Raw genomic sequence first — 23,645 nt, forward strand, 5'->3', positions numbered from 1 at the left:
TCAGTTCCTCATACGTGACGGCAATGAACAATATTCGTCGATTTCATATACATTATATGTATGTATATTGTATACATGAATATACCACATATCACATATACCTATACGTACGAGGTGCAGAAATCCTGTGTGCATTACTCAAACACAAATTGTCATCCTGAGCGGTGAGGCGAGTTAAATCACTATTTTTATGCGGTCAGAACGTGCGTCGTTTATTTCATTTCCGTGAGAAACTTTAAATCAGTCACGGCAGATTTTACATACCTATATATTTGTGTATTATAGGTATACTATTATACCTACTCCGTTATATTCCGTAAATTTTAATTAAGCAATAAGTAGTTGATTACGTAATACGTTATCTGCAATTAATGATGATCGAAAGACAATTGTTCTCCTCTTATTTTTTTTTTTTTTTTCTATTCAATTAACTCGAACGGAATTTGTTTCTGTTTCAGAACGTGAATACTTGACCGAAGAAGATCGCAGATTTTACGAAATGACTGCCCAGGAGGCGATCGTCATTAGGAATGCCCGGAAATGTTACACGAAAAATGTTGCAGTTTTGGATAACCTCAACATGGTCGTTTCGCGCGGCTCTATGTGAGTATAAAATCCAAAAGCAATAAAAAAAAAAGAAAAAAAAAAAAAAACCAGACTCTTCGAGATTGTGATAAATTATCGAGGAATGAAGCGCGTCAGTTTTCTGCGAAACTAATCACTATGTCATTTTCAATATGTTGTAATATAAAATGCCGCTTATACAGTGATCTATCAGCCAGCTTTGAGTGGAAAATTTCACAAAAAACTCCCAGTATCGTCGTATAATTAAAACTGCACTCGGGGGCGAATAAATGTAGATCACATATGGCACGCATGCATCTGCTATTGTAAAAATAAACAGGACGAAGAATAGGTTGAGTATTATTTTGGTTTCTATGATCGGTCAATATGGACGGCTTTTAAGATTAAGCATTGTTTGCGTTTATGTTCTCTGCAGAGCCGTTAATTTGACTTAGTTTTAGCCTGTGTTTTTCATCGACGTTAGACGATAAATATATTATGAAGAAAACAACGCTTTAACATTTCCGTTCGTATGGCGAAAAAAAAATCTAATCGCGATTGCTGTACATGGTCGTTATAATTACTTTCATTTCTTTCCATAACCGAAACTATGCAGTTCTGGGTACGAAGTGAAAATGAGTTTTGTTGCTCTAGCCAGAAAAACTCATAGTAATCGTGTATTTACCATACTTTTTAATTACGATCACTTTTACTATTGAGATAATTTCATATTGGTGCAACAGTAGATTGATATTCAGGCTCACATGTTTGACGGAAAAAAATGTTGTTAAGTAATCGAAACAGGTTTAAATAACGCTGCAATAATAAGAAAATTTAGTATCGACGACTATAGTCTATATAATCACATGTTTTCAATTCAATTCGCCATCGTAACTACGACCTATCTTACCAAAAGTTCTTTAATAACCGTAAGATATGAAATTTTCTTCACTCTATGATAATGATATTATTATGCCAGAAGCACGGGGGAAATGAAACGATCGGTGTGAAGTGGAAAAAATCAACGTCGAAGGTTAAGAAAAAAAAAAGTTGCAGGATGATCCATCGATTTTGTGCGTAGTATGTAAAAGTTGTACGTTACTGGAAATTTTTTATCCCGCCATTATGTATGACGTTACGCATTATAAGATAATTAAACAGAACAGAAATTACGAGCCGTTCGCCTCGAGTGTCGTTTACCGTCAGTGTGCATGTGTGTTGTAAAAATCTCTCACACATCCCGTCTTGCATAATTTTTCGGAATTTTTTTCTCCTCCACAAGCACCGTCGGCGGAGTTATTATTACCAGCCATCGTAGCCGGCAACGCTTCGCGGACGGCACCGATTAGATCGTCCATCACCTCGTGTGCTTGACCCGAATTCTTTCCTCCGTTACTAACTTCACTTACAATTGGACGCGGTTTCGCTTTTACGTTGGAATTAATTTTGGCGCTAACTTTCGGACACTTGGAATCGGTGAACTCGTCCAGACTGGAATTGAAGTTAGCCGTGTTCTTAGCCATTATATTGTTCGGTGTCATTTTACTTACTGACGGCGAATTTCGAATTATAGCGGTATTATTGTAACCTTGAGGAACTGCATTCTTACCTATGAAACTTTCATCTTATCCGTCCTTGATCAACCGAATTGCAGAATTCTGTGAACTTGGCGGCTGCACCCGAACTGGTTTCGATGTTTTGTTGCTTCCAGATTCTTCCGTCGACAACTTTTTTTCTTCGTCAAGAGGTTCGTGTCCTGCTGCTGCCGCAACGCTGTTATTAAAAATTTTTTCGTACCGGTCTCATCATTGGAAGACTTTTCGATCCCTAACGATCGCAGAGGCCTCTTTTTTCAACTCCGGACACTGACGTTCCGACTTTGCGATTTTAACTGAACAACTCGATTTTGGAGAGATTCGATCTCTTCCAAAATCCCACCTTATCGTTATCTTCTTTTTAGGTCGGTGAAATATTCGTCGATTTGATCGATCGATTAACCAATCCGCATATTCGACATTCTTAATTTCTTCGACTTCGTCCGACCGTGAACAGTTTATATTTGATAATTCAGAGAATATTCCTACACTGTCAAAAACTTTTCCTGCATTCTGATCGGCGAATTGAAGAAGAGTATATAAATTATCGTTTTCCTTTACTGTACGCCAAACTGACGTCAACCGATGCCGCCAAACTTTCAATATCCGATCCAGCATTTCTCGTTACTGATTATACCGTCGGTGAAACTTTTTTCCTCCTGTTCTTGGTCGGATCTTGATGCTTTAAAATTTTTAATAGCATTTTGTGTATTGTTTTCAAATTTTTCCTCTGACGTCGAAACGTGACTCGCTGATTTCTTCGTCGATGGATAATCGTTATTCCGACTCATGGTGTTTTGTGATTTCAACTGATAAATCCTTCGCTCCAGTTCATCGATCCTCAATGTATTCAAGAAAATCTGTTCCTTTGCCACGATCTCATCCTTCTTCTCGCGCCAATTGACCGTCAGATTTTGCCACACTTTTTCTTCTGAATCGAACCATTTCTTCATTTGAAGAACTCTTCGAAACCCCGACGTAATTCCCACCACAACGATCTGCTCGTAATCAAATCCCCAGAATCGTTCGACGTCAGTTCCGATATTTCTTGGAACAGCTGCTTCAGACCCAGAAAAACGAGACCCAACTCATCTGTAAAAAGTCTTAAATTCAACCTGGTGAAACCTCTTGGGCAGAAAATTCTTGGTGAAGCAGAGCATTCTCAATAACGATAAATGGACGTCGATTTCTGTCCCTGGATCGTGATCTAACCGATCTATCAACTTCCGGAACATGTTTGCCTCGTTTCTTCTGGTTAAAGCGAGAAGCAATTCGTCGTGAATAATAGCAGAGATGAAATTGACGCTTTAGTTTTCCGGAACTTCGTTATTCTACTGCTGCTGTAAATCGCACTTCGAGTTCAAACGTCAAATTGCAGTTACTGAACTTTCGTCCGACGAATGGAGTGAAAGGAATTCGATCCTCTTCTCGTGCACTGCGTGCTTCTCCTCGTGTACACTGTAATTGTTTTTTTTTCTTGTTAATAATCTAACACTATTTAATTCCGAGATTGAAGTCACTAACGTTATCGCAACGAAACATTGAGAATAAATTAATATTTCCTTACATTTAAAATCACTTTGAAGGAACGAAGATTTCAGAGTATGACCATGTTTTGCTTTATTATGGTTTACTGAATTTCAAACAATTCCAAAATTGCGAAGTAACCGTTTTTCCTCCGCATGAATCGTTACGATAACGTTGCTAACTTCAACATGGTATTTGGTGTCAATTTAATACCACTTGTCAATCTAACACCATCTGACATTCAAGTTTTGAATTGACTACAAAAATTGTTCTATAATAGTCCACGCCGGCCACTATTGGTCAATTTTAACATCGCCAATGTTTTACCATGTAAATTGCATGAAAATTAACCGGTTCGACCTTGCGTCTCGATCAGTATATCTACGTCTAAAAGTTTAAACACTCTCGCTAAAGTGCACGTACAATCTCGAGTGCGGAGCGACGACGCGAGTCGAGTTGACCAATAAAATGTTAATTTTTTTTTGACACCAGGATTTTTAATCCTCCGACAAAAGCAATTGCAATGGCACGATCACGCATGGTCAAGAAAACGTGTCGACGGTCATGTTTTTTTTTGCGACTTCTGTGGGACTCTGAATACTTCAAGGTATCGGGCTTATTAATTACTCGGACGTATGTAAATAATTTGCGGCTTGATTGCGCGCTACGAAGAAAGAGAGAGTCAAATAATCCCCCAAAAACACTGGCTATATATAACCTACATACCCACATAGAGATTCGCACCAGCAAATTCGTTTCACTTTGCATAATATGTATCGCGAGTGTAATTTAACTCTAAAAATTTTAATGCATCTAGGACATTGGTGATTGGCCAAAAGTCGATAACTTTGAAATTTCAAATACGATTTGCCCGTTTTAAATGCACCCACAATAAGACTGATTCTCTTTTTTTTTACTTTCAGTAGTCAATTCAATGGTGCCATATATTTGTTGATCAGATTCAATACCGGTGCAGTTTTGTTGAATTAAATATTCAACGTTGCCATCGTAGCAAAAAAAAAAAAAAAAAAATCTCTTTCAGTGTAATTGTAGAATGTAAAATACTCTATTCTGAATAAAATAATCCATCGTCGAGCGAAATCGAGCGAATTTAGTAGATGTCGAACAACTCTAGAAAGCGATTTGAAACAAAGCTTCGATATCTGAGCTCTTGTTTATAATTCGATGATTCTATAATTCTACAATTCGCTATTTGTAAGAAGATCGTCGTGTGCAATAATCTAATAAACACTCACTGTACTAAAATCGGTGCAAAAATAAGTATGAATTTTCGGTTAAACTTCGTTAAGACGATTCCATAGTCAGTCCTTACCGACCGAGTAAAATGTCACTAATTTTTATTATTAACAAAGCCTACGAATCACTGATGTGAAAATGTCAAATAAAAATATTTTGAAACTTTTATTGTCTCATGCACGATGAAAGTGCCAGGCAACGTATGCAATTTAATCACATAAATACATATTTTGGCATTATCGTTGCGTGAAAAAAAACATATTTTTTTTTTTGTTGGCTTTTTGCACTCGACGTTGCATACAGAATTACGCTATATATAGGTTTTTTTTGCGTCAGCAATAAGTAAACAGAGGTAATAGTCGCAAATAGACAGAATCCTGCTCGGTCGGTAAAGAGACTGCCTACAGCATCCTCTTAAGGCTCTATGGGACGTTTAATCAGGTCAAAAGCGCGTCGAATAATAAACGTAATAAAATGAAGAAAAGCGGTATGAATTTTTCTCTACGATGTAGTTGAAACAACGAGATGTTTATAGTTGAATTTTAGTGTTTCAACGTTTCCTCCGCCGTTCCAAGAACCCCATATAGTCGAATGTAAGTAGATTAGCTATAGCGAACCTATTCAAAGGTCCGTGTCGTCACGTTTTAGTTTAAACACCCCTTCAACCTTACCGTGTACACCCTGTATATCCTTAAACGATGTTTTTCACTAATTCCCCGTTTTGCAGCTACGGTCTCCTGGGTGCCAGCGGCTGCGGCAAATCAACCCTGCTCTCATGTGTCGTTGGAGTGCGACGCATCGACAGCGGTGACATTTGGGTCCTGGGCGGGAAACCGGGATCCAAGGGTTCCGGGATACCGGGGCCCCGAGTCGGCTACATGCCGCAGGAAATATCCCTGGTCAAAGAGTTCACAACGGCTAACGCGATGTACTATTTTGGCCGCATAAGCGGCGTTGAGGACGATGTGATCGGTGAGTTTTTCCTCGTCATCTGGACCTTGATTGACTTGCCAGGACGAGCAAAGTAAACGAGAAGAAAGAACGACGAACGCCAAAAAATTTCACAAATATTTCTTTCGCTTTACAGAGGAAAGGCTGGCGTTTTTGACTAAATTGTTACACCTCCCGCCGAGAAATACGCAGGTGAAACACATGAGCGGTGGACAGCAGAGGAGGGTGTCATTCGCTGCAGCTATGATACACAAACCAGAATTACTTATTCTCGACGAACCAACGGTCGGATTGGATCCCGTATTGCGCGCGGAGTGAGTCAATCGTTGAGCAATTATTTTTCGACGATTATTTTCCAACGATTTTTATCGTTTTATCATTACAGCGCGTCATTGAATGGTATTTCGATGCGATTCTCGTCATGGATAACAGGCGACAAAAATTTTAGTAACCTACCCACGCAATAGAACGTACTTAATATCCAATTATCAATGACGCAAGAATCTTTTTCATATATACCTGTAATTTTGAATTTTAATGTAGAAAAGTCCAAGTCCAGGAAGTTGAATTTTATCGAAAGGTAGAGTATAATTAATATACCGGCTAAAATATATGAAATTGTTAGAATTCCATCGATTCTATGTTATAATGTTTTGGCTATCGTGTACACGTTGTGCATTTGTATACTGAAACAGATTTTCGCGTCTTTGAAAATTCGAAATTGTGTAGACCCGCTTCTATTATTTGGAGTTTTCTACTTTTTGATCCCACATATGAACACCCGTTCTTTTGTAAATTTTGCATTATTATACAGGGTGTGTCATTTTAATCAATCGAGTCAAATATCTCGAAAACCAAAAGTTTGAGTGAAAAATGTTTCAGACAAAAGTTGTAAGATTCGAAGACGGAAAGAAAATGAGAGAGTCGGATTTTCCGTGAGTGAACCCGCTAAGGTCAGATGAAGGTGAACGTGGTTTTTTTGTGTAGCAGTAAATACTAAATCATAGTAAATATGGTTTACGAATAACGTTTCATTCCTCAAATTTTCCATAAAATAAACAAACATCATTTTAAAGATAGTTATGAGATAAGAAAACTTTTAATTAATAAACCTTCAAACTGAAAAATTAAAAATACAAATTCAAGAAATTGAATAATTTAGAAAATTGAAGATAAAACTCGAAAAAAAAATACAAAACATTTCGACAAAAAGGTAATAGGGGGACTTAGCGGTAGCGTTCACGTCACGATACCTTAGAGACTTGACAGGCTCATATCTCATCACCAGTCGAGTTTAGGTGGTAAGTATGTAAGTACTTTTTGACGCTGTTTTAGATGCCGATGAAAAAAATATACCGTACCATTTAAAAAAACCAAGTTGACCTTCATCTGACCTTGGCCGGTCCAGTTACGGCAAATCTGATACTCTCGCCTTCTTTCTCCCTTCGAACCTTACAACTTTTGTCCGAAACATTTTTCTCTCACATTCTTGGTTTCCGAGATATTTGACCGGATTGATTAACATGAGAGGACACCCTGAACAGGGCAATAAAGTTGTAAAAATTTTAGTAACATCATCGCAATATCAGCTAATGTATACTCTGATCATGTTAGACGATAAACTGAAACTTCCAAAGCCATTTTCAAACAGTGAAATGAGACATTGACTATACATATGTACACTGTAACTTTTCAGTATATGGGATCACCTGATAACCATCACAAGGGAAGAAGACACGGCCGTCGTAATAACGACACATTATATCGAGGAAGCGAAACAGGCGGACAAGGTAAAATATCGAAACGTTATAGGTGTGTAGGTGTATATGCATGCCTGAGTGCTATGTCGGTGTGAGGAAGAGTGCGCGAGTGATTTCCTTATTGCGTGATATTGCAATATTATGTATATCTGTACGTGCAGAAGTTATTAAAAACCATTGTTGAGCTTTGTTTTTACATACCTGTAATGCATGCAGGTAGGGATGATGAGATGCGGACAATTACTAACGGAATCCACGCCTGGACAAATTATGACACAATTTCAATGTCAGACATTGGAGGAAGCGTTTTTGACGTTGAGTCAGAGGCAGGCCGATAATCAGGAGAGAGGGATAACCGAAGTTGTTAGCAACGAGGTGACGTCTCACAATCCAACGGAGGTCAACTCGATGACGGTTTCACTTCACAACGGACATTACAGCAGCACCGATGTAGGATATAAAGACACGGAGATTATTATTTTTTTTTTTTTATTAATTTCTTACACAGTTTCTAGAGGAAATTCTATGAAAATGCGTATCGTACGATTACGATTCAAATACTAGTGAAATTACAAGAAAATTTGGCGAAAGTTACTATTTAGGGTAATTGCAATTGGCAATCACACACTTTCTGGTTATTGCAACGTTTAATCTGTTCGTTTTTTATAGTTTACATCAAATTTTCGGTGAAGTCAAAGTTCGACATTAATTTATTACAGTAGTGACAAGAATACAAGAAAATCAAGTACGAGTGACAGTAATCAAAGAGAATAGTAACACATACTAGATTTTCTGGTTGCAGCCACAAAACTCAATTTCGGTATTTACATAGAACTGTACATTTTTCGGTCGTGGTAAAAAGTGAAAATAGCTAATTAGACTGCATAGTAATTACAACTAGAAATTTCTCTGGGTGTACTTGAATTATTTTCACTTTTACATCTCAGCATCTAACTCTAGCCGAGTTTTTTTTTTTTTAGAATATAATTAGCACCGAGAAACAACAGATAAGGGACAACGAAGACATAGGAAAAGTCGTGACATCGAAATGGAAAAAGTTCAGGGCTTTGCTCACCAAGAATGCTATGCAACTGGTCAAACATCCAGGGTAAGTTAGTTTTGTATTGTTATCCGTTTTTTTCTCGTCAATACTTTCTTTGGAGGCAAAAAACAAAAAAAAAAAATAAAAAAAAATAAAAAATACGCGAATTTGAAATAAAAATATCGATCGAAGTAAAATAATAACCAAAAATTGCCGTACGAATTTTGAACGTCTGTTTATCTAATCTTTTATATTTCAGAGGTGTCGCTTTTGCTGTGATATTTCCCGTTCTTCAAACGTTCTTATTCTTCAACGCGATCGGGGAGGATCCAAAGAATTTGCACATGGCAGTGGTGAACAAGGAAGCCGGAAATTGTAACTACAGCAGTATTTGGGGCGAAGTTAATTACTACGAGGATACTCACGATTGCGATTTCGTCGATTTGAGCTGCAGGTATTTGCACGGTTTCGACGATTCCATCATCATAAAGGTGAGTCGGAGGTTGTGGATTCTCTCGCAAACAGGAATTCGCAATTATTTTTACACGATATTCATCACGCGGATAATTATCGCTGTTAGAGATTGTTTGTATGAAACGTAATTTATCATTGCGATTCAATACCGTTTCTCCAGGATTATTACCCCGACGAAAATAGCGCCGTCGAAGCTGTTAGAGGTGGAAAAGCTGTGGGCGCGATGTTCTTCAGTAGCAATTTTTCCAAAGCTCTTCGGAGCCGAAGGGACAACGGTAGATTTTCAACCGACGAGGAACTCGAGGATAGTTCGGTACAAATATCGCTCGATATGGGAAGTGAGTGTGACATAATGCCAATATAAACATAATATGATATATGCAAACTTTTGGCAACTGCGTGTATTTTGTACAAGCAATTATCGTAAAATCCTGCTTCATACTTCAAATAATATCATCGAATTACAGATCGACAGATTGGTTTGAACTTGCAGAAACGATTGTTCGATCGGTTTTTCGAAATTCAGAACAGCATAATGCAGGAGTGTCACATCGATCCGAGATTCGGTGAAATGCCGTTAAGGGTGAGTCGAGAATTCTGGTTAAATCAACGCTGCATTTTTCCATTACATGATATACTGTACCGATGTAGTTATATTTAAAAAAAATTCGATCTTACAGTTCGAGGAGCCGTTATTCGGAAGTGTTAATCAGAAGTATTCAAATTTTATGGCACCTGGATTTTTACTCACGTAAGTAGCAGCATTCGATTTTTATTTGTTACATCAAACCATCAAATTTTTCAATTAAATGACGGTTGCGCATTCTTCGCGATATTCTCAACGCATTTACAAACCTTCCGTTTATCCTTATTCATCTCTTTTTTTTTCTTAGTTTTGTTATCCAAAAATATTACAAGGATTATTGCGTAGGTGCATAATTAAAAATATCACACATTGGACACGATGCGGTGTAATTACAAACGGTTTTAGCAATCGTTTATTTTCGCAATTTCTTTTTTTATTACATCACGCCAGCAAGCGAACGAATCCGTCGCTTTGATTTTGAAACTGACAAAATTGATGAGAAAAAAAAATTGCAAAATTTATTGCTATGTATTTTCGATTACGAAACGATTTTTCCACAAGCTTAGGTTTTTTTTTTTTTTTTTTTTTGTAATGATACATATATTGCAACGGTGACGAAAGAATTTTTTTAAATCTCTTCGATATGCTTATAAGAGAACGAAAATCATCGCTAAACGAAAAAATAATTGGCAAAGATTATTGAATTATCTTATAGGATTATAATTACGTTTCAGGGTGATATTCTTTTTGGCAACATCGTTGACTTCCGCCATCATAATTTCGGATCGTGTTGAAGGCGTGTGGGATAGAACATTGGTAGCAGGTAATATAATTATTTTTATCTTTTAGACTGGCATGTTCAATTTTAATCACAACTTTCCGCAATACTTTCATGATTTGTCCGACGACTCCGAATATAATGCTGAAACATTGAACGGCGACTATAAGAGAGTCTGAAAGTGTATAAACAAAAATAATGACAACATACCTATGAATAAACATGAAAATAATTCAATTCTGCAGATCGTTAATTTTATTATCAATCGATATCCACTTGCGAAAAAATCTATTACAAGCGATTAGCTTAAAGCGTATGTGTATGAGCTATAATTTAACGATCACAAAGTGTGTTTAATAAGAGCAATTATTGTTCCTTTCTTGCGTCATAGAAAAAAAAAGAAGTTCGAAACACAGTCAAGAATACGTCTGCATATAAAAATTAAAAAAATAAGATGTAAAGATATCTTCTAGTCGATTAGGGATGCGAAAAGACGCAGACAATGAAATTATACCATCTTGACACAAATTATACGCTTGGTCGTTATTTTACTGTTTTTCTTGTCTGTACTGGATAGATTTTCGTAGTATATCATTTATTACCATACACTCGCCTTTTTTCATCCAGAGTATGAAACGAGCGATTAATTTTCTGTCGTAAAAGTAAAAATCTATTTCGCTGTACTTTATATGATCGGTTTTTTTTTCCCCCTCTTTTTTCGCGCAGGCGTTACCGTACAGCAAATTCTCGCAGCTCACATTATGGTGCAATTCGCCCTGACTTGCATTCAAGTAACATTGGTTCTATGTGTTGCAATTCTGGGATTCAATTTACCATGCCGAGGACCTTTACTGGCTGTAATTACATTGGTCTTGATGATAGGATTCTGCGGCATGTGTTACGGTAAGGATAAAAAAAGCCATAAGGAATACAAAATCGGTGTCTCCGCTTCTCATTCTTGGACTCTTGTATTAATTAAACTTATGCATCCTTATTCGTTATATACTAAAGAAATATTTGTCATGTACGTTTAAATTCTCGATAAATCTAATCACCCCTCGTTATAAATCGTTTAACAAACGAATAATCAATGGTTTTATTGAAATTGTATTATATAAAAATTTCCACGCAGGTTTCTTCATCTCGGTGATAGTATCGACTCATACGGTAGCAAATTACGTATCTACTGGTAGTTTTTACCCCCTAATTTTACTGTCTGGTAAGTTTTTGTTGCTCTATTTTGTGTCTTTATACTTCTACATACGAATCGACCGTCAAACCTAGATTATCTCTATAATAACTTGTATTAGGAATTTGTATTATACGATGATTATGACTGTATTAAAGTCATACAGAAATTGTTATACTACAATAATGCTATATTATATATATATACTCCTATATATATTTGATCGAAAATTGTGATCGTCAATTTGGATCAACCGTGACGTACGTCGTAACGAATGAGTTTTTAATTGTTCTTCGGGTTCAATATGATAAAAAATGTAATTTATAATACATTATAGTATATTTCAAGGTCTTGAACACAACCTTTTTCCTTCGAGAAATTCTGAAATGTGGTTAATACAATTACACTGAGTAAATTCGAATTCCATACGTATTCGTAGTTTGTAAAAAAAAAAAAAAAAAATCACAGAGAGAATGAAAAACAATCATCAGAATTTCAGCGATAATTTGTGGCATATCCTCGTTGTTACTTTCACGTTTTTTCACCCATTAATTTCAGTATTTTTGCAGGATGTATCTGGCCGATGGAGGGTATGCCGGTATTTTTGCAATGGGTAAGCCGTACGTTGCCAACAACGTTACCATCGCTCTCGATGCGAGCAATACTTGAGAAAGGTTACTCGATAGACGAGTCCGAGGTTTATGTAGGATTTTTGATAATAGGCTTATGGACCGTGGCTCTGATGATTATGTGCATACTTGCCCTTAGATCAAAAACAGCGGGATAACGGTTTCGGAAACTCGTTCGGATCGTACGCTATGAAATATACATATATATATATATAAACATATATATATATATATATAATGGAAATGCGTACATATATCTGCACTGTTTAGGTCAATCTCGATTCGTCGCAATATAATTGTGGCTGCGGGTGATATCACGGAGGTTTTGCCCTTCGTAACTCCCATTGCAGTATTCGATTGGTGTATTGTTTTTTTTTTTTTTTAACAAATATAATATAATATTTACCTCTCTCTCTCTCTAGACGTGGCTAGTTATGAATAATCTTCATTAGGCGTTCCGTTGGTTATGCGATTATGAAAAAGAAATAGGAGAGGTAAAAATACTAGGTAAAGTTTTCAACGAGACAGAATTAGAAGTGAATTTTTGTTGATTTTGTACGCAATGTTTTTTATAGTATTTTACGAAACAAGAGTCAAGACAAGGGAAATAAATATAGATATATAAGGTACATATATATACTTGTTATACACATATATGTGGGAGGTAGTCGCACGTATGAAAAATTTATCGCTAAAGTGTCAATTTATTTTTATCTGTACATGCAGCATATGTATGTGTAATATTGTAACCTACCCTCTAAAACTGTGTCAAAAATACCGATACAAATTATAAACCACCTGATGCGACTTTAAACTACATGTATATGCGTATATATACTTAATGTATACATTAAGGTGATCCTTATATGGGGTCAAAATAAAATTCCTTGAGTTTTTCAGATTTTTTTTTTACTCCCCTGTTTCAGCGGGAAGTTTCATGACATTCAAAAATATGCTCATTCATTACATTTTGTACTGAATTTTATTTTAAAGTTAAGCGTAAGTAAAAAAAAAATCTTTTTGTCAATTGGATATAATCTGGGGGAAAAAAAATTTGAAACAAAACATCAGCATTCATTTAGTCAGCACTGTAATGGAATAACCCACATGTCAACACTACATAATATCACAGTTAACGACATGCAAATATCGAGGTTATTTTTTTATTTAATCTGATCATTTGTCATCTTGGAATAAAACGAATTAATATAGCACACATTTCTCATGGAATATCCCATTTATGATTTTTTATTTTTCACTGAAAAGAAGATGAATCTCGATCCGATATAAGGACCACTCCAGTATACATACATACATACGTATAACCTGTGTTGACATATACACGTTTAACTACGTCAAATAAATTATACGTAACTATGCATAAGAGTAACGTACGCGTGAAGAAAGAACAACGCTCAATTATCGTAAATTGAACAAAAAAAAAAAAAAAAACAACCAAAAAAAAAAAAGGAAATAGAAATAGTACTTAATAATTTCATGAATAGTGATAATAACAACGAGACAACTCAGAATAGAGAAGAAAAGCTGAAAAGCGTGAAATCTTAAAGAAAATTTTTGAATTTATAACAAATGTTTCTAAAAAAATTTCAAAAAATTTGAAAAAAGCAGTTGCAGAAAATTCTACACCATGTATAATTATATAATGGTGGTAACCGATAATCAGGGTGGCGACAGACCGGGAAAACCGGGAAAAGTCAGGAAATAATGATGGACCATAGAGAAAAATATACCTTTTTTTTTTATAAATCCTTTTCAAACTTCAGCTATGCTTCGTAAATTCAGTTAAGCTAATTTGCGAACACGATATTGTTCAGTTTTTAATTACTTGTGTGAAACGATACAATACTATGTGTGTGTTAGATCCAAATTTATATATTCGAGGAGCATAATTTTTGAAGTTTTTGGTTACAAAAGCTTCCCAACATTACCCAAGTTTCGTGGGAACAACTCAAGGAATTCTGAATTTTTCGACGGGAAAAGTAAGGAAATTTTATTTGAGCAAAATTGTCGCCACCCTGAATATGCGCGATAAATGAAAAAAGAATTACGTTTTACAATGTCTAATATACAAAATTTCCTGCACATAAAACTTTTGTAACATCGAATGTTTTATACATATTGTAAATAAATTATTTATAAATAATGATAATTGCCGGGTTTTTATTTTAATTTTTATGCGTTATAAAGTCAATGATTGTAAATATACGCAGTTTTTTCTTTTTATCCGAACAATTTTATTTTCCAATCATGATATACGTAGGTATATGTAATAATTATACAATCATACAATTGCAGCCTTTTGGACGCTCTTATTTTTCACTTACGTAGGATTAATGTATATGTTATGTATATTTGACAAACATATATAGTATACATTTTTTCTATGGAAATTACAATAATGTTTCAATTATGTTCCAGAAAGGTCGCGCGAAAGAATTCATTTCAATTTTGATTTCATCAATTTTGGTTGAATTCCTAATTTGTGCAGTTGAATATTACCTGCGATAACGATCGTTAAACTAACACTTGGAACAATTTCGAATAGAATTATCGTAAACACGCCTTATAATTCATTAATCGATCATCAGTTTCCATATATCTTTCAAAATACTTCCTCTTTCGGTTCGTTTCGATCACATATAATGAAAAAAAAAATATATATATATATATGTATATCGTATCGTCTTTTTTTCGCGTAAATGTTCACCGATCATCATTTTCGATTGCATTCGGTAGGAAATATCGAAATAATAAATTTTAACGATAGTAAAAAATATACTATAAATTCTCGAGCTTAACTGCTCTAAAATTCTCATCCTTATCACGTGCAGCAAATGTATAATGTATATAAGATTCGAAATATATATCTATGTATTATAGGTATTATAAAGTACTGAAAGTATAATATCTACCAACTTGCGAAGTCCTGCAGCGCAGTGTCATTCTATGTTTAAAAAAAAGTGAAATATAACAATACCTAATAATTAATTGTTTGCTTGATGAACAAAAAATAATCAACACGACTAAAAGCAGTATTTCTACACATACATATATCTAATTGTATATATCGCTAACCTGTAAAATAATTAATCGGGTTAACTTTTTATCCGAATGCAAGAAAAATATACATGTAATTAATAATAATTACAGGGAATTCGTTATTAATATCCCTTTTATAAAGCAAACAAGTATCACAGAAGGGAAATCATATTAAACGACACAAGCACCGATAATTAAGAATTCTATTGTAACATTCAAAGGGGAGATTGAAAATATTGTCAGGTAAAAATTAGATTTTTTTTTTCCGTTTCAACCCTGGTTTTCAATCCACTTCTTACAATTTGAATAACTTAATGCGAAGCAGCGACTGAATTGTAATTCGTTACAATTCACCAAGTAAATTAATACATCCACAGCCTTGTGTAAATATAAACAATACATATGTATACATATAATGCTACGTAGATAATAATATTTAATTAATCTTTGTTATATTTCCGTGAGCTGCTGGATCATTTAATATTGTCCTGCAATAAGTTAAAATTCTTTCCAATATCAAACGTGTTTACTATCATTGGATCATTTATAACCGGCTTAATGCCTGCATGATCTTTTTCGTTATCTCTGTCATTATGGTTGAATGCACAATCTTTGTTTACAGGACGTTTGTTATTGGCTTCGGTATTATCGTTATTATTGTTATTGTTATTGTTATTGTTATTATTATTCGTATAATTGTTAATGGTAAGACAAGGGCCGCATCGGATGGGTATGGAGCGAGCAGCGACAAGATGGTCAACTAGTTGTCTTACAGAAGGCATGCAGGTTTTGCCGTTCCCTGGAAAATACATTTAACATGCCGCGTCAGATCCAGACTACACACAAACTTCTTCTTTGCAAAACTACATACATACACGCACACGCACACGGATCATGTGTTTAATGCATATAAATATATACATATTGTACAATCAAACACTGAAACGAATCATTGTTTACTTTACTCAATTCCGTATTTTTATTCAAACTGACAGAAATGTGTTGAGAGGAAACTATTATAAAACAGTCATGAAAATAATAATATACATAGACGTGGATATATTTGCATCGAAGAAGTTGTGTAGGCTTGAAATTATAGGTAAACATGATTTATTCAATTGGAAAAACAAAAAAAAAAAGAGAAAAATAATAATAAAAAAATAAAAAAAAACAAGGACAAATAGAAAACAGGAAAGTTTTTATTACGATCAACATTTATATATAAAAGGGAGTAGAAAAAGCAAGTATATGTGTAATAGGCAGAGTAGTAATTGTTGACATTCTATTAGAATGTTAGCAACTATGAAGCGTATAACTATGTATATATGTGTATTTGAGCAATTATTTATCTAATTTGCAACCACTTGTGAATTTTGCTCTCATTTTTTGCCACTGTAATTATTAATCATAGTAGTTCGAATCATCACACGAATGGTTGCAAGCTATAAATATAACTGGTAATACTGTACAGGTAACGTGTAATATTAACTTGCATAGGAAGAACTGATGAATATTATTTGGCTTCGAGTCTCCACAATGCTGCTGTACTAAAAGCATTCGATATCTAGATAGATATTATACCTATGCCTATGACAAAATGTCGAAGCAATTTTTTGGAGTAATGGGGAAAAAAGAACAAAATAAATGATTCTGGAACAAAAAATTTTCAAACAAAAACACATACCATGCACTATATGACGATTCGATACATACATGTATATGAGTATACAATGTCCATATAACGTGTATTGTATGTTTATCGTACCATTTAAGCACTATAATACTCATTCAATTCAACATTCAATTTAATATATACATATAGGTATAAACGTATAACGTTATACGTTAACGTTGAAAATTTTTGTTCTTCGTTTAAATATTTTACTCCATCCTGGGAGTTTACTTTTAATATCAAGATCTTGTGTAGTATATAATATAATGTATTTACGGTCAATCGACGTAACAAATATTCTATATAATTGAATATCCGCGATTTATGTAACAAAATCAATTTTTATATCTATATTTCAGGTATTTATAATATAATATATTTAAATAGGATTGTCTTTTAACCACAGGATTGTAATAATCGAGATTTCCAAACGTCGTAAAAACGTCAGGTTAAATTCTATAATGAAATCCGTTAAACTTGTGAGACAAAAACAAAATATACAACGAATCTCAACGATCATAGATTCAAGCAACGCCGCGTTGATCATGAATTCGTAACAACTAACTAGCAGTGACAAGCTACACAGATTCCTCTCGACTTTTCTCGATAAACAAAAATATATGGAAAAACATATGATTTACTATTTTTTGCACAATCAGAAGAACGAAATAAATTGTCGCGCGCTTTAACTACTCAGTAATTGTCTCTGCAGCGATTCAACCACATACCTGTATATGCAGAGAAACACTAATAATTCTTTAAACGTTTTTACAAACAACTATACTGACATCGATGAGGGCCATTAATTAAAGTGAACGTAGCTTAAATGTATGTCAAATTAATGACGGGAACGATAGTTATGCCTGTTACCATACAACACAACATTGTAATTGTACATGTACTTAATTCACATACATGCATGAGACAGAAACATTAATTTTGAAACAATGAAGGTGTATCAAAGGTGTGTTAGGGCGTGAAGTGAGAGACGATTCTCTTTCGCTAAGTTTCGTATCGTTTTTTGTTTTTTTTTTTATCTTTTTACTTTTTTACTTTTTTATCGTATAAATTTCTACGCTGAATTATTCTGGATTTCTTTTTCTTATCTTGTTGTCTCTTGAATCTCGACGACGTAGATTTTCTTTCGATTTTTTGTTTCAATCGGTTTTTCGTGAAAATAAAAATGTACGGTTTCGTCGGAAAACTATCAACTACAGGGCTGTTTCCTTCTCGCTAATTATTTTAATTCCGTGTTTAGTCAGTATCATTTTCACCATGTCGCTGTCCCTTATCTTAATGTTGGCACGTAAATTGGCGCTGTCGGGTGTGAGATCGTTCTCTGACAGTGTGAAATTTTCGTTGGAAGAATTGATAAAATTCTCCGTAAGCGAGTCGATATCGTTGACGGACTTTTGGAGCTTTTTCAGTTTAGCGGATCGCTCGATAGTTCGATTCGACTGTATGTTGTCAGCCGACGCGATGAGCTTGTTACCTTTGAACCGCTGAAATCCCCTTTCCGGAAGTTTTATGATCTGTTTCGAGTGCTGCAAGTTATCGACGGAGGAATACCGCCGTTTGTCCTGAAAGAACTTGCAGCTCGAATCGCTTATCACGAATGATCCTTTCCTGACGATTCGCTTCCCGACATCGCGCCTCGAACCGATGGGCAAGTAATACTTTGGCAGCGATAATTTGGCAGAGTAAATATTAACGTTCTCGTTCGACGATCCTATCGCCTCCGCCTCCTTCTCCTCCTCCTCCTTCTCCTCCTCGATCCCGTTCCCCGATTCTTCGCAATTGTCGTTAACGCTGTTCTTCGTTAGCTGTAATAAACTCAACCTAGACGAGTCTCTCACCAGACTCTTGACGCTATTGTCCAAACCGCAGTTCTCGATTTCAAAATCATCGTTGTCCACCTCCTCATTCCTACGATTCATTTCCTCGTCGAAATCATCCCCGCTTTCGTCCGGCCGAATCTCCTTCCTCGTTTCCTCCTCAAATTCCTCGATCGCTCCACTTTCTTCCACGAGCGTCAACTCGGAGTCGGCGTAGGGCATTATCAGATCGCCTTCGAAGTCGGCGTTGATGTCGCTGCAGATTTCGCACAAATCGCACTTGTCGCCGATACCCTGGACCGATTTTGGGTCGATAATATCGTTCGAGTCGAGGTTGCAAGTGCTGCATATGTCGCACTCTGTGGAATCGTCATCCACCGAGCACGTGCTGCGGTTCGACTGTACGGTGTAAAAGGTCTCCTGGTTCAAACTGACCTCGGCAGCCGCATAGCAGCACTCGGTGCAGAAATTCGCCGTCGTCATAAGCTGCGACGTGCTGTCAGATTTCGGCTTAAGAGTGTCGCTGTAAGAGATCTCGAAGCTCTTGTACGACACGGACTTTGAACTGTCGCTGCACTTTATCGACTCGTAGCTTTTCGACTTCTTTGAACCGGTCTCGAGGCCCATTTTCGAGTTCCTCTCCTGCGGGAGGGTGGATTTCACGGAATCCAAACTCCCCTGGACTCCGAATTGTGACTGAAGCGCCCGTTCGAAAAGCTTGACGCTCTTGTCGTCGGCGGTGAAATTCAGGTCCGTCTGCGAGGCTGAATTTACGCTGTCGATCTCATCGCACTGCGTGCAGCAGTCCTCCTTAGTTTTCGACGCTTTTATCTCCCCCGGCAAAACCGGCAAGGATTTCTCCTTTCGTACGACGCTCTTTTCTACCCTGTCTTTACACCTCTTCGGACTCTTGCGCGAGTTCACCAAAGACTTAAGGTACTTTCCGTCTATTTCCAACGTCTCTTTGTTCACCGCGCATTCGCCGTTCTCTTCTTCCATAAGAGGCGCTCCTTCTGCTGTCGAATCCCTGCTTTTTGCACCGTCATTCGCGGCTCGTTCGTACCGTTCCTTACCAAAGGTTTTTTCCACCTTGGTTTCAGCAATATCTAGTTTTACATTCAAATTGTCCCGGTTCTTTGCTGCAGCTGCTGCTGTTGCTGTACGTAGGCTGATTTCAGCGTTGTTCAATTTCTTATAACTTAATTCTAAAAAATCATTCTCATCTTCGATAAGTGCATTTAAATTATCCGAGTCGCGATTTGTGTTTACGGATGAATTGTGACCGTTATCTACTACAATGGCGTTATTTGTTAAGCTGATGTTACTGTGATCATTTTTTACAGTTAATAAGGGATTACTTCGGTCGGAGTAGATGCATGAACCTACCTCATCGAGAATATGAGATTCCCCGGTCTCTGTCGCAATGATCTGCTTCGCCTGTCCAGGGTAAACGCTTTTCATACTGTTCAACAGCTTGTTATTACCGTTCTCTGACATAACGCTGATGAACTTGTCGCGTACCGAATCGTTATCATCTTCTGTCTTACCGATTGATAACTTGCAGTTGGTATTATTTGCAAAGTTTGAATTGTTCAAAAAATTCTTCTTCATTATAGAGTCGGGAATATCGATCGATATGATTTCCACGGGACTCGGTGTTTCCATTGTAATATCGCTCGGCGACGGTGTTAAAAATGTATTCTCATACTTTTTATCTATGTGCAAATAATTACTTCCGATATTATTTGGAGATTGTCCCAACTTACTTTTGTGTCCGATGATATTTGGCAGCGTGAAAGAAAACACAATTTTCCTGTAAACTGTTTACCAGGTTATATTAGTTTCTAGTTGAAATAACGATTCTGCCACTAGTCAGAATAAACTTTACATTTTCTGGAGAACGATAATCTTGGGACATATGTTTAGAATAATTTCGATGATGATGAAATTTTAACGATTTCTTCACAAAGCTGATCAAAGGTAAATTCATTTGCAACTGTCATTTTCATTTTCTTTTTCATCTGCTTTGTCAATCATTAATGTAAATGTAATACAACTATGAAATAACGGAAAGAAAAAACCAAGGTTTCGTGTAAAAATATATAGCAACTCTGTGTATTTTTTATTGTGCTTTTTTGCATTGCATATTGCATATCGTGTAAAGTACTATTTTTTTTTTTCTATTTAGAAATAAACAATATATACGTGTATGTGTATAACAAACATGAAGGTAAAATTGATTTAAGTGTTAAATTATAATTTCCCTATACATCTTGTAATTACATGTGGAAAAAAAACAGCAACAACACTGGACCATGTATTTGCACATCAAAATCAATTAGAAAAACTGTTTTTGGCAAAAGGCTAAAATAACAGTAAACGTTTTGTTGAGTTACAAGCTAAATCCTTGCTTATATTCTCATTTACGTTTTACAATTAGCTTTTTCGCCTTAAGCATAGATTAATGTAAAAAAATGAGCTAACTGATCTCTTACAACAGATGAACTTCATACACGGAACAAATATAAAAATTCTAAACGTAAAACATTTGAACAAAATAGAAAACAACATAAGTCCCTGGCCATATTTACATATTAACTACAAATGATAATAAAAATATGTACTAAATTGTCTAAGATCTGCGTGGATCTGATACCGACGTTAACAGATGTCTTGAGAGATTGTCTATACACATATTGCAATAGTCTGACTGGGCAATCAGAAAAACATTAAGTAAAATATATGACCAATTTAGAGATGGCAAAAAATTTAAACTATCAGCCAAACAAAATTGTAATTTCATGATCATAATTTGATAATGAATTTTCTAAGTATTTCGTAGTTCTCATCCACCCAAAAAGCGAACAGACAGTAGACAAGACAATAGACAAATCTCCACTGTCGACGAATCTATAGTAACGGTAAATTCATTTGAATCCTAATGGCATAAAAACTCACATTGCTGAGGATCGTTTAGCATCGTATATTCCATGTTTGTATATGTAGTCGAGGACCGAATCATGAAGAAGGTACTTGGCGCTTTCTCCGCGTCTTAATGCTCTCCGAATTTTAGTGGAACTAATTTCGTTGGTTATCCATTCGGTGACAATGATGATGTTGTGCTGAATAAAAATTAGAGTGCTAAAATTTGTTAGAATGAGGAAGACCAGTTCTCAGGAATTATAAATAAAACGATATCCATTATGCTCAACTCACCATGTATTTGGTAAGGACATCCGAATCATATATAAACCGATTTGGGTTTGAACCTTCCCTGGTCACAACGACTAGACCATGCTGTCCAACTATGGCATCGATCTGAGGAATAATAACAAAGTGAAAAAATAGTATAAGAGTTTGATTGCTTGAGCCATTATCAAACTTGATGAAAAATATGCAGAGAAATCAGAAATATTTTTGTAAACAGTCTCATCTCATGTGATACATCTGTGAAAACATTTTGAGATAACTTTGATGCTTACATCTTCTTCTGCCCATAGACCAGGAGTACCAAAGCTCTCGAGAAGGTCGGCACCGCATAACAATTTCACTTGGATGGGATTCTGCTCTGCATTTGCATCTTTTCTTACATTTGCCGGTATCCAGTCCATGTCCTCGATCTCTGAGTGATGCTTAATATCGTGTGTGTCAAACAGCCAAGAATTCAAGAGGTTCTGATGGTGCTGTATGGTGACCCGTGTTTTTGTCCATCCTTCCCGCTTCGTCTCCCAATCGCTTAGTCTAATCCAATCATTATTGTGCAGTGCCAGCCTCAACATCGCGCATCTGTGAGTTGCACTCGTCAATTCTTTCTTACCATAACCGTCGTGCACTGGCGATATCACACCACCAATTACAATGTGAGATCCCATTTTGTGAAGATGATCGCGAGCAATTTCTGTTTGTAAGAAATGAATATGTGTTGTGTATTTCTTTTTACATCACTTATTAATTATTGTTCCATGTTTTTTCTCCAAGATATTGATATGACAGCTAGGAAGTGGACAGAAAATACTTGGACACAGAATTAGTGAAGCGATATTCTGCAACAGAGTAAATTCTGACAGAGTTGTTGATTTATGGAGAGCAAGTCATTCCTGTTTCATTTCTTTGCTGAAGACATTACAAATTGACGTTTACAAAATCATTAAATGTGGATGTTACAATGTTGGGAATTGAAAAAATTTTCAATTGTAAAGGTTCTTCACGACTTATAAACAAAGACAAGAATTAGAGGATGAGAAGAGTCGAAGTTTGTTGATTTTGACATGCGTTGAGTTTTGGATGGGGATTAGGTTCGGGGAAACTATCGATCGCCGATGACAATGATGGGACGGTGAAAATGAAACGTGATGGAAAAAATGTTTTTACTTTACGTCAACTAACCGAACATTCTTAGATGCATATTCGTCGGAGGATTATAACTGCCGCAGGAAAGAAGTATCACCTTAGTCGGCGCCATTTCAAACTCGTTTTACGTAATTATTACAGAGCTACATCAACTGACAACCGTTGGACCGTTACAATTGATCTCTAGACTTTTTGTCGGTGCAATCGAATAACGAATATCCTCGTGAAATTCGTTAATAAATTGCTGATCGCAACACGCCTCTTCGAAAACGTCACACTGCCGTTAGTAGATTCCGGCCATCTTTAATTCTAAGCTTTCTTTGTTTCTTTTTGAAACAGACCTTCACGTTTTGTCCCTGAAAATTGCGCAAAAATT

The 23,645-nt window shown here is 35.9% G+C and overlaps 2 protein-coding genes across 9 annotated transcripts in view; one reads left to right on the forward strand and one right to left on the reverse strand.

Annotated features, from left to right (window-relative positions):
• LOC107221466 (ABC transporter G family member 20) overlaps positions 1-13,751 on the forward strand; it is a 36,926-nt gene extending 23,175 nt beyond the window's left edge. For all 6 annotated transcript variants that reach the window (XM_046736613.1, XM_046736610.1, XM_046736612.1 and 3 more), the window contains exons 2-15: positions 459-603; positions 5,671-5,915; positions 6,031-6,208; positions 7,591-7,684; positions 7,871-8,104; positions 8,635-8,762; positions 8,956-9,187; positions 9,331-9,508; positions 9,638-9,753; positions 9,851-9,921; positions 10,491-10,579; positions 11,261-11,437; positions 11,667-11,753; positions 12,293-13,751. In XM_046736613.1, the coding sequence (XP_046592569.1) occupies positions 500-603; positions 5,671-5,915; positions 6,031-6,208; positions 7,591-7,684; positions 7,871-8,104; positions 8,635-8,762; positions 8,956-9,187; positions 9,331-9,508; positions 9,638-9,753; positions 9,851-9,921; positions 10,491-10,579; positions 11,261-11,437; positions 11,667-11,753; positions 12,293-12,510 (2,151 nt within the window). In that variant the 5' untranslated portion in view covers positions 459-499 and the 3' untranslated portion in view covers positions 12,511-13,751. The remainder of the gene's footprint in view (positions 1-458; positions 604-5,670; positions 5,916-6,030; positions 6,209-7,590; positions 7,685-7,870; positions 8,105-8,634; positions 8,763-8,955; positions 9,188-9,330; positions 9,509-9,637; positions 9,754-9,850; positions 9,922-10,490; positions 10,580-11,260; positions 11,438-11,666; positions 11,754-12,292) is intronic.
• Positions 13,752-14,115: 364 nt separating this feature from the next.
• Positions 14,116-23,634, reverse strand: LOC107221589 (nicotinamide/nicotinic acid mononucleotide adenylyltransferase 3). 3 transcript variants are annotated; one of them, XM_046736635.1, is made up of 6 exons: positions 23,306-23,626; positions 22,402-22,817; positions 22,136-22,237; positions 21,878-22,041; positions 20,686-20,739; positions 16,021-16,211 (listed from the first exon to the last, which is right to left on the reverse strand). In XM_046736635.1, the coding sequence occupies exons 1-6, from the start codon at positions 23,379-23,381 to the stop codon at positions 16,169-16,171; spliced, it is 855 nt and encodes a 284-aa protein (XP_046592591.1). In that variant the 5' UTR covers positions 23,382-23,626; the 3' UTR covers positions 16,021-16,168. The 3 variants fall into 3 exon arrangements, with proteins under 3 accessions (XP_046592590.1, XP_046592591.1, XP_015516124.2); XM_015660638.2 differs by lacking the exon at positions 20,686-20,739 and adding an exon at positions 20,306-20,684 and having other exon boundaries at positions 16,047-16,211; positions 23,306-23,634; XM_046736634.1 differs by lacking the exon at positions 20,686-20,739 and having other exon boundaries at positions 14,116-16,210; positions 23,306-23,630.
• Between the last annotated feature and the right edge of the window lie 11 nt (positions 23,635-23,645).

This window comes from Neodiprion lecontei, chromosome 4 (genome assembly GCF_021901455.1).
Source record: "Neodiprion lecontei isolate iyNeoLeco1 chromosome 4, iyNeoLeco1.1, whole genome shotgun sequence".
NCBI classification, from domain to species: Eukaryota; Metazoa; Arthropoda; class Insecta; order Hymenoptera; family Diprionidae; genus Neodiprion; species Neodiprion lecontei.